The 12599-nt window shown below is 43.6% G+C and overlaps 1 protein-coding gene across 1 annotated transcript in view; it reads left to right on the top strand.

The window, feature by feature from the left end:
* Positions 1-12599, top strand: part of LOC122946558 (SWI/SNF-related matrix-associated actin-dependent regulator of chromatin subfamily A member 5-like) — a 140827-nt gene that overhangs the window by 21305 nt on the left and 106923 nt on the right. The window contains exon 2 of the mRNA XM_044306276.1: positions 1784-2505. Within this exon, the coding sequence (XP_044162211.1) occupies positions 1784-2505 (722 nt within the window). The remainder of the gene's footprint in view (positions 1-1783; positions 2506-12599) is intronic.

The following is a 12599-nucleotide window of genomic DNA, read 5'->3' as shown; positions in this document are numbered from 1 at the left end:
ACTACCTGTTCTGTGACATTGTACCTTACGCCTTCCATCTGAGACAGGTCAGCAGGAGTCTGAAGAGGAGTCAGAGGAGGATGGTGGCTGGGGGAGGAGGAGGAGCAAGAAGAGCAAACTTTAAACTTTTCGGGGATCCCTGGTGTTGTCCGTGGCTGGGGAGAGGAGACCGAGGATGACATTCTCCTGGGCAATGAGCAGGAGCCATGGCGCTCCACCGCTTCCAATTTAGTGCAAAAGTGGGCCTTCATGCTCCAGTGTTTGAAGAGGGACCACCATATAAAAAGCATAAAAGTCAAGGACCTGTACTGGGTGGCAACATACTTAGACCCGCGATACAAACACAAAATGGCGCACATGTTACCAGCATCACAGAGGGCTGTCAGAATGCAGCATTTAAGGCCTTGCTGCGAGAGATGCTGCATTCTGCTGTTGCGGGCACTGGCAGAGGAATTTCCACCCACAACGAAACAGGTGTGGTACCAATCCTACTGCGCCTGCAAAAAGAGGGCGGTTTGAAGATATGTTGGTCACTTCAGATATGAGATCATTCTTGCAGCCAACCCATCGACAGCCACCCTCTGGATCCAGCCTCAGGGAACGCCTAGACCGACAGGTGTCTGACTACATCGGGTTAACGGCCGATGCGGACGTTCTGAGCAGCAAGGGACCCCTTGACTACTGGGTGTGCAGGCTTGACCTGTGGCCAGAGCTGGCACAATTTGTCATGGAACTCTTGGCTTTCCCCTCGTGGAGTGTCCTGTCCGAAATGACGTTCAGCGCAGCAGGGAGGATCATGACCGATAAGCGCACTCGCCTAGCTAACGACAGTATGGACTACCTCACATTTTTTTTAATGAATGAGGCATGGATATCGGAGGAATTCAACACCTGTGATGACCATGTGTATTTGAAATTCCTCATGCCAGCCCACACACATCCGCCACAACCCAGAACAAAGAATGGTCCTTGCCTTATGTTTATACAGCGGCATAAAAGGCCTTTTATGTCAGGTGAATGCCTAATTTTTGGGGCCTGTACTGGCCGACAGCTACATATTTATCCTGTGACGGCCTAATGCACCTCCAGCCACAGAATCCAAAGTTCTTTGATGTCAGGTGAATGCCTATTGCCTAAATTTTGGGGCCTGTACTGGCCAACAGTTACATTTTTATCCTGTGACCACCTAATGTACCTCCAGCCACAGAATCCAAGGTTGTTTGCTGTCAGGTGAATGCCTATTGCCTAATTTTTGGGGCCTGTACTGGCCGACAGTTAAATTTTTTATCTCTGGCCACATAATCACACCCCTGTCTCACTCCTCTGCCTCTCATTATGGTGGCATATGAACCGCATTTAACATAAGGACCTTCTAATGTCACAGGGTCATGTGACTGTGTCCCCCGCCCCGTACTGTGCCCCTCAATCTGTACTGTGCCCTCTTATACCCTTTTATCTGGTCACAGTATAGCGGTGTTATCCGGTCACTGTACAGAGGCGTTATCCGGTCAATGTATGGCAGTGGTAGCCAATAACTGGATGGCCATAGCTGTATCCCTTTCCCTGCCCACGCCATCCTTTTTTACACCTGGCATGAGCGGGAAAAATATGCAGATTGAGGTGCTAAGGACCTTTGCGCCACAATCTGTGTATCACGATCGGCGTAACTGTCACATACGTGACACGGAGGGAGGAAAAGAGGGAGGCCCTGCCCTAGTGAGAGGGAAGGTGGTGACCCCTGACTCACCTAGCGGCTGGCGCCTGGCTGCCCTGTCGTCCCTAGACGGGTTGACGGTGGAAGAGGCGACGGATGCTGACGGGAACAAACCGCAGCCGGGGAAAGATGAAGCCGCGGCGAAGGAGGAAGCGGTGGAGGACCCTGGACAAGATGAGAGCGACTCCCCTAATAAATCAAAAGAGAGCAATGAAATGGATCCTGGTTATGAAGAGAAAAGGAAAGAAGGCCGCACCAATAGATTTGATTACCTTCTGAAGCAAACCGAGTTGTTTGCTCACTTCATTCAACCAGCAGCACAGAAGACACCCACATCTCCATTAAAAATGAAGCCTGGTCGTCCTAGGTTGAAGATAGATGAGAAGCAGAATCTGATATCTGCAGGAGATAACCGCCATCGGAGAACAGAGCAGGAAGAGGATGAAGAACTTTTAACTGAAAGCTCCAAGACTACTAATATTTGCACCAGATTTGAACAGTCTCCATCATATGTTAAAGGTGGTACGTTAAGAGATTACCAGGTCAGAGGCTTGAACTGGCTTGTATCATTGTACGAGAATGGCATTAATGGCATACTGGCTGATGAAATGGGTCTCGGCAAGACTCTGCAGACAATTAGTCTTCTTGGGTATATGAAACACTACAGGAGCATTCCTGGACCACATATGGTGTTGGTTCCTAAGTCTACCTTGCACAATTGGATGGCTGAATTCAAAAGATGGGTGCCCTCAATCCGTGCAATCTGCCTTATTGGTGACAAGGATCAAAGAGCTTCCTGCCTGGACATCTATGCTGACCCACTGGAGCTGAGAATCTGGTTGTTGTTCCAGAGTGCTACCCTCCGGATCCCTGTTGGGCTTTTGTTGTCTCCTGTTGTTGCCCACCTGGGATTATATGTTTAGTTTGTATTGTCTGTCCTCCCCTTGGTGTTTTCCTTTAGAGCTAGTGGTGCGGACTAGTGTTCCCACCGCCCTGTTCACTATCTAGGGCTCATCCTAGGGAAAGCCAGGGTTTTAGGCACGTGATCGGCGTACGGGTGAGGAACCCGTCTAGGGACGACAGGGCAGCCAGGCGCCAGCCGCTAGGTGAGTCAGGGGTCACCACCTTCCCTCTCACTAGGGCAGGGCCTCCCTCTTTTCCTCCCTCCGTGTCACGTATGTGACAGTTACGCCGATCGTGATACTGTGTCAGAAATACGCCTAACAAACGTATTTCTATATAATAAATGACCACCTAATTGTATTATTATTCGGGGTAGGGCTATTATTCGGGGGTAGATTCTAGTGTATTACAGTATACTGTGCCCTGTATGCCCTGTATTTCCCAGTAGAAAATGATCCTTGGGAAACATAGTCCTCATCCCTGACTACCAGGACCAGGTAGCGCTCTGTCAGTACATGGCGGCCTCCCCTCTCCGCTGTGCACTGGTGCCTATTCTGACACTGGGGCTGGGTTCACATCCTATTTTCGCCATCCATTTGATGCATGCCAAAAATGTATGCGTTAACAGATGCCTCAGACTGATGCCGTACAGTGGAGTCCGTTCACCATACAGTTCCATGGTAGCTAACGTATGCATTTTTTAATGGACTCTGCAGGATACAAAAACGTGGAGTGCTGCACATTTGTATACATTAACCGATAGGAAATCACAATCTTCTAGGCTCCAGCAGGGCACATTTTTGAGAGTTTCCCTTTTAAGACGCATAAAAATGGCCCCTGATTAAAATACATATTTTTTGTGGGAATTTTTGCCGATGACCCCCCTCTGGTATGTCACTGTCCATGTTGTGGGACTATTCGTGTACTCATAGTTTGTCTTTGGTGGCTGCAAATATGACCTTAAGGTTTTTCAGGTTCGCCTGCTATTAAAGTCAATGAGCGCGATGCGAACGCACGGTTCGCAAACATTTGATCGTGAACACGGATTTGCGAACCGTCCCGGCCGATGTTCTTGCATCACTAATCACAACCACAAATGATATAAATGACGTAATAGGACGTCCGCCCTCATCTCACATACAGTACAGTACGGTTCAGCGCGTATGTGATTACCTCCCAATCATGAAGACGGCCAAGGAGCCTCGCAGAAAACGGACTGTCATTACTGACGTCATCAGTTTATCATTACAAACATTGATGGGAGAGATTTCTCAAAACTGGTGTGAAGTAGAACTGCCTTAGTTTCCCATAGCAACCAATCAGATTTCACCTTTCATTTTTCACAGCTCCTTTGGAAAATGAAAGGTGGAATCTAATTGGTTGCTTTGGGCGACTAAGGTGGTTCTACTTTACACCAGTTTTGAGAAATCTCTCCCATCAGTGTTTGTAATGATAAACTGATGACGTCAGTAATGACAGTCCGAGCATACGTTTTCTATTATACCGGTTTTGATAAATTTCCCCCATATCTTTTCTCCACAAGCCTTTCCATATTTCCTTGTAGGACATTAGGACATATGAATGTCAGGAGTGTCCTGGGGGATACTGTCAACAAGCTGCAGCTCTCACTCTAGTGGCAGCCATTCATTTTTTCTGTCGACAGCAATTTCCCCCAGCCATGATATTAAAAATGTGTCTGGGATGAGTCGAACCCCTTTAATGAAAGTGTTCTACAGGACAACAGGAACCCCCACCGATCAGCTGTTTGAGAAGGCACCGGTGAGCGTTGCGGCCTTTTCTGTGCTCACCAAGCACAGCGCCGTACATTGTATAGTGACCGTGCTTGGTATTGCGCTCAGCCTCATTCACTTCCGTGGAGCTCCTCCTAAGCCATTTAACTGATGAACGTCATGTCACACGGCCTAGGAAAAGCTGAAGAAGGCCGCGGCACTACTGGGAGCACCGTGCCTTCTCAAACAGCTGATTGGTCCTGGGTGTCAGACCCCGCTCTGATCAAATACTGAAGATCTATCCAGAGGATAGCCCCTTTAATGTGATATATTTTTTTTCTTGAACTGGGGGATCCCTTTAAAAGTAGCAACCCTAGGCCTCATGCACACAAACGTATTTTCTTTCCGTGTCCGTTCCGTTTTTTGTTTTTTTTTGCGGACTGGATACAGAACAATTCATTTCAATAGATCCGCACAAAAAAAAACGCAAGTATGCCTGTATTTCCGCTATTATTGTCCGCGTCTTACGGACAAGGATAGTACTGTTCTATTAGGGGCCGGCTGTTCTTTTCTGCAAAATACGGAATGCAGATATTTTCTGTGGATCTGTTTATTTGCGGACAGCAAAATACATACGGTTGTGGTGCATGAGGCCTTATTTGGAGCCCAGAAGCTTCATATTAAGCTCCTGCGTCACTGAGGGCCTGCAGAACCCTTAACTTTCATATGAGTGAATGACATTAGCAGCTAATTACGTACAGAACGACCCCTTCTGAAAAGGGAGGATTGGGGTTGTTGTCCCTTTAAATGGTGAAATATCTAATCCTATTGACCAGACTTGATATTTTTCTAGAAAAATTATCTATCGCAGATCCGGTATCCTCTGGTGCTCCTCCTATTGCAACAAACCAGATCGATGCTGTAAACGCTCGCTATGATGTTTTTACATTATTTTCCATTCTCTTCTAATTGATTACGCCGTAAACTATCAGCGATATTCGCGAAGTTTCCATATCACATGTTTTATTGCACGCACAGCAAGTCCGGCTATTGCATAACCATTATTAACCCTTCCTCCAGGCCCTGAGCGACAGCTCCGGGGGGTGAAAAACTGCCGTGTGAAGATCCATCCTCTGATGTATGGTGCTCCTCTGTGGATTCGTATAGCGGTTTGCTCTCCAAAGGCTCCGCAAGTGGTGGGGACTCAGTAGGGAAGATTTCAATATTTCCTTGCTTTGATTTAGTCCCTCTTACAAAGCCATGTAAATAAATCCCCACCCCACCGTTCTGGCTCCTATCAAAGGGAAGGAAGGCAAAGCGGTCATGTCTCCTTCTGCTGGGTCTGCTCGCTGTGATGTGCGGGACGCTGCTTCCTCTACATACGACTGAAGACATGACAGGAACCGACATAAAGATCAAGGGATTACAACAAGCGGTTTCCAGCAGAAGATTCGGAGTCGGCCCTTAAGGTGCGCCTCTCGGCAAAGTGCTGTCTACTGAAGAGTGCCCTAGAGAAAGGGAAGATATGTGAAAGCAGTGGCGGGCGGTGTCACTCCGCGGTCACAGAGGTCCAAACACTCTCAAATGTCACCGCTGCCCATCGGCCATGCTGGTTTCTCTCTGTGCACAGCTTCGATCAGTTGCACCTCATTTCCCTCCTAGGGCACGGGTCACACGGTCAGGTTTCCTGATGCAGTTTTGGAAGCCAAAATCAGGAGTGGATCATAAAAGGAGAGAAAGTATAAAGGACAGATCCAACTCCATCTCTTTTTTTTTTACTTACTCCTGGTTTTGGCTTCCAAAACTACATCAGGGAACCTGACCGTGTGGCCGTACCACTATGGGGGCATCATTGCATAATTGGCAAAGTCTCTTTAAGGCCTCCCCAACCCCAAAGTTCTCCTTACAGCCCCCCATCCCCAGCACCAGTACAGCTCCCACACACTATTGGCTGGCAATGAGACAACGTCCCACTATGACCACAATGTCAAGATCATCCTTTGTATCGACTTCATCACAGGTCCACGGCACTAATGCAGTTTCAGCTGTTGCAGAACCTAATAATACACACTTCAGTTGCTGCAGAACCTCCTAATACATGCCTCAGCTGCTGCAGAACATCATAATACACACCTATGCTGCAAAACCTCATAATACACACCTCAGCTCCTGCAGAGCATCCTAATACATGCCTCAGCCTCTGGAGAACCTCATAATACACACCTCAGTTGCTGCAGAACCTCCTAATACATACCTCACCTGCTGCAGAACATCATAATACATTCCTCAGCTGCTGCAGAACATCATAATACATACCTCAGCCTCTGGAGAACCTCATAATACACACCTCAGTTGCTGCAGAACCTAATACATACCTCAGCTGCTGCAGAACATCATAGTACACACTTCAGCCACGGCAGAACATCATAATACACACCTCAGCTCCTTCAGAACATCATAATACACACCTCAGCTCCTGCAGAGCCTCCTAATACATGCCTCAGCTGCTGCAGAACATCATAATACACAACTCAGCCTCTGCAGAACCTCATAATACACACCTCAGTTGCTGCAGAACCTCCTAATACATACCTCAGCTGCTGCAGAGCCTGACAATACAGACCCTTAACCACAGCAGAACCTCATAATACACACTTCAGCTGCTGCAGAACATCATAATACTAACCTCAGCTGCTGCAGAACCTCATAATACACACCTCAGCTGCTGCAGAACATCATAATACACACATCTGCTGCAGAACCTCATAATACACACCTCAGCTGCTGCAGAACCTCATAATACACACCTCACACTATCTATCATACAGATCTTGCAGCTGCCAGCATACTACGCTATGTGTGGTCGCTCTGATCTTACAGGTATCTATCTATATACAGACCTATCAGCCGTTATTAACAAATGGCGCTTTAGATTAATGTAGTGCGCCATTCTAAGTGTAATGGGATAACGTGCTGCGTTAATAGATAATGGTGATAATGGCTGCATCTGTATCTATCTCTCTATACTATTTATTACATTTCTCATTGAAGTCATTTCTTTGTACTTTTACATGATGACACCATTCTTCACTGTCCCCTATAAGCCTAATATTTATGAGTGCATTATCCTGTGTGCTCTATGTACAGATCACAGCAGAATGCTGATAATTACACCATTGTACTTCCTAGGGGAGGTAAATGAAATATTGCTCTGTGGTTGTCCCTCTATATCAGAAAGAGCTTATGCTGCGTATCATTGAGTTTAATTCAGATGAGCATTGATGGCCTCTACTTACAAGTAGTGACATTGCTTCATGTAATATAAATTGACATTAAGAATCACTCAGCCAAGATATAGATAGTGTCAGCATGTGCGAGCACAGAGCTAGCACTACACGGTGGACAGAGGGATAAATAGAAAGACGCATGATGTCACAGTACAGAGATACTGCCCCCAGTGATGTCACAGTACAGGGATAATAAACACAGTGATGTCACAGTACAGGGATAATAAACCCAGTGATGTCACAGTATAGAGATAATAAACACAGTGATGTCACAGTACAGGGATAATAAACACAGTGATGTCACCAGATACAGAGGATAATCTAACAAGTGATGTCACAGGAAGGAGATAATAACCACAGTGGAATGTCACAGTACGAAGGGATCTATACCACAGTGATGTCACAGTACAGAGATAAATACAACAGTGATGTCACAGTACAGGGATAATAAACCACAGTGATGTCACAGTACAGAGGATAATAAAATCACAGTGATGTCACAGTACAGAGATAATCAACAACTAGTGATGTCACCAGTACAGGGGATAATAAGCACAGTGATGTCACAGTACAGGGATAAATAATACACAGGTGGGATGTCACAGTACAGGGATATATAAACACAGTTGATGATCACAGTACAGGTATAATAAACACAGTGATGTCACAGATAGAGGATAATAAACCACAGTGATGTCACAGTACAGGGATAATAACACACGGGATGTCACAGTACAGGGATAATAAACACAAGTGATTGTCACAGATATAGAGGATAATAAATCACAGTGAGTCACAGTACAGGGATAATAAAACACAGTGATGTCACAGGTACAGGTATTAAAAAATATACACAGTGATGTCACAAGTATAGAGGATAATAAACAACAGTGATGTCACAGTATCAGGGATAATAAACACAGTGATGTCACAGTACAGGGATAATAACCCAGTGATGTCACAGTACAGAGATAATAAACACAGTGATGTCACAGTACAGGTATAATAAACACAGTTGATGTCACAGTACAGGGATAATAACCACGTGATGTCACAGTATAGAGATAATAAACACAGTGATGTCACAGTACAGGGATAATAAACACAGTGATGTCACAGTACAGGGATAATAATCACAGTGATGTCCCAGTACAGGGATAATAAACACAGTGATGTCACAGTACAGGGATAATAAACACAGTGATGTCACAGTACAGGGATAATAAACACAGTGATTGTCACAGTACAGGATAATAACACAGTGATGTCCAGTACAGGTAATACACAGTGATGTCACAGTCAGGATAATAACACAGTGATGGTCACAGTACAGGATAATAACACAGTGATGTCACAGTACAGGGATAATAAACACAGTGATGTCACAGTACAGGGATAATAAACACAGTGATGTCACAGTACAGGGATAATAAACACAGTGATGTCACAGTACAGGGATAATAAACACAGTGATGTCACAGTACAGGATAATAAACACAGTGATGTCACAGTACAGGGATAATAAACACAGTGATGTCACAGTACAGGATAATAAACACAGTGATGTAACAGTACAGGGATAATAACCAGTGATGTCACAGTACAGAGATAATAAACACAGTGATGTCACAGTACAGGGATAATAAACACAGTGCTGTCACAGTACAGGGATAATAAACACAGTGATGTCACAGTACAGGGATAATAATCACAGTGATGTCACAGTACAGGGATAATAAACACAGTGATGTCACAGTACAGAGATAATAATCACAGTGATGTCACAGTAAGGGATAATAACCACAGTGATGTCACAGTACAGAAGGATAATAAACACAGTGATGTCACAGTACAGGGATAATAATCACAGTGATGTCACAGTACAGGGATAATTAAACACAGTGATGTCACAGTACAGGGATAATAAACACAGTGATGTCACAGTACAGGAGATAATAAACACAGTGATGTCACAGTACAGGGATAATAAACACAGTGATGTCACAGTACAGGGATAATAAACACAGTGATGTCACAGTACAGGGATAATAAACACAGTGATGTCACAGTACAGGGATAATAAACACAGTGATGTCACAGTACAGGGATAATAAACACAGTGATGTCACAGTACAGGGATAATAAACACAGTGATGTCACAGTACAGGGATAATAAACACAGTGATGTCACAGTACAGGATAATAAACACAGTGATGTCACAGTACAGGGATAATAAACACAGTGATGTCACAGTACAGAGATAATAATCACAGTGATGTCACAGTACAGGGATAATAAACACAGTGATGTCACAGTACAGGGATAATAAACACAGTGATGTCACAGTACAGGGATAATAACACAGTGATGTCACAGTACAGGATAATAACACAGTGATGTCACAGTACAGGGATAATAAACACAGTGATGTCACAGTACAGAGATAATAACACAGTGATGTCACAGTACAGAGATAATAATCACAGTGATGGTCACAGTACAGGAGATAATAACACAGTGATGTCACAGTACAGGGATAATAACACAGTGATGTCACAGTACAGGGATAATAAACACAGTGATGTCAACAGTACAGGAGATAATAAACACAGTGATGTCACAGTACAGGAGATAATAACACAGTGATGTCACAGTACAGGGATAATAAACACAGTGATGTCACAGTACAGGGATAATAACACAGTGATGTCACAGTACAGGGATAATAAACACAGTGATGTCACAGTACAGAGATAATAACACAGTGATGTCACAGTACAGGGATAATAAACACAGTGATGTCACAGTACAGGTATAATAAACACAAGTGATGTCACAGTACAGGGATAATAAACACAGTGATGTCACAGTACAGGATAATAACACAGTGATGTCACAGTACAGGGATAATAAACACAGTGATGTCACAGTACAGGTATAATAAACACAGTGATGTCACAGTACAGGGATAATAAACACAGTGATGTCACAGTACAGGGATAATAAACACAGTGATGTCACAGTACAGGGATAATAAACACAGTGATGTCACAGTACAGAGATAATAACACAGTGATGTCACAGTACAGGGATAATAAACACAGTGATGTCACAGTACAGAGATAATAAACACAGTGATGTCACAGTACAGGGATAATAAACACAGTGATGTCACAGTACAGGAGATAATAACACAGTGATGTCACAGTACAGGGATAATAAACACAGTGATGTCACAGTACAGAGATAATAATCACAGTGATGTCACAGTACAGGGATAATAAACACAGTGATGTCACAGTACAGGGATAATAAACACAGTGATGTCACAGTACAGGGATAATAACACAGTGATGTCACAGTACAGGATAATAAACACAGTGATGTCACAGTACAGGGATAATAAACACAGTGATGTCACAGTACAGGGATAATAAACACAGTGATGTCACAGTACAGGATAATAAACACAGTGATGTCACAGTACAGGATAATAACACAGTGATGTCACAGTACAGGATAATAAACACAGTGATGTCACAGTACAGGGATAATAAACACAGTGATGTCACAGTACAGGATAATAAAACCAGTGATGTCACAGTACAGGGATAATAACACAGTGATGTCACAGTACAGGGATAATAAACACAGTGATGTCACAGTACAGAGATAATAACACAGTGATGTCACAGTACAGGATAATAAACACAGTGATGTCACAGTACAGGGATAATAAACACAGTGATGTCACAGTACAGAGATAATAAACACAGTGATGTCCCAGTACAGGGATAATAAACACAGTGATGTCACAGTACAGGATAATAACACAGTGATTCACAGTACAGGGATAATAACACAGTGATGTCACAGTACAGGGATAATAAACACAGTGATGTCACAGTACAGAGATAATAATCACAGTGATGTCACAGTACAGGGATAATAAACACAGTGATGTCACAGTACAGGGATAATAAACACAGTGATGTCACAGTACAGGATAATAAACACAGTGATGTCACAGTACAGGGATAATAAACACAGTGATGTCACAGTACAGGGATAATAACACAGTGATGTCACAGTACAGGGATAATAAACACAGTGATGTCACAGTACAGGGACAATAAACACAGTGATGTCACAGTACAGGATAATAAACACAGTGATGTCACAGTACAGGGATAATAACACAGTGATGTCACAGTACAGGATAATAAACACAGTGATGTCACAGTACAGAGATAATAAACACAGTGATGTCACAGTACACGGATAATAAACACAGTGATGTCACAGTACAGGGATAATAAACACAGTGATGTCACAGTACAGGGATAATAAACACAGTGATGTCACAGTACAGGGATAATAACACAGTGATGTCACAGTACAGAGATAATAACAACACAGTGATGTCACAGTACAGGGATAATAACACAGTGATGTCACAGTACAGGATAATAAACACAGTGATGTCACAGTACAGAGATAATAAACACAGTGATGTCACAGTACAGGATAATAAACACAGTGATGTCACAGTACAGGATAATAAACAAGTGATGTCACAGTACAGGGAGTAATAAACACAGTGATGTCACAGTACAGAGATAATAAACACAGTGATGTCACAGTACAGGGATAATAAACACAGTGATGTCACAGTACAGGGATAATAAACACGTGATGTCACAGTACAGAATAAACACAGTGATGTCACAGTACAGAGATAATAAACACAGTGATGTCACAGTACAGGGATAATAAACACAGTGATGTCACAGTACAGGGGTAATAAGCACAGTGATGTCACAGTACAGAGATAATAAACACAGTGATGTCACAGTACAGGGATAATAAACACAGTGATGTCACTGTACAGGGATAATAAACATAATGATGTCACAGTACAGGAGTAATAAACACAGTGATGTCACAGTACAGAGATAATAAAC

This window comes from Bufo gargarizans, chromosome 9, assembly GCF_014858855.1.
Source record: "Bufo gargarizans isolate SCDJY-AF-19 chromosome 9, ASM1485885v1, whole genome shotgun sequence".
Lineage (NCBI taxonomy): Eukaryota > Metazoa > Chordata > Amphibia > Anura > Bufonidae > Bufo > Bufo gargarizans.
This window is presented reverse-complemented; position numbering and strand designations above follow the sequence as displayed.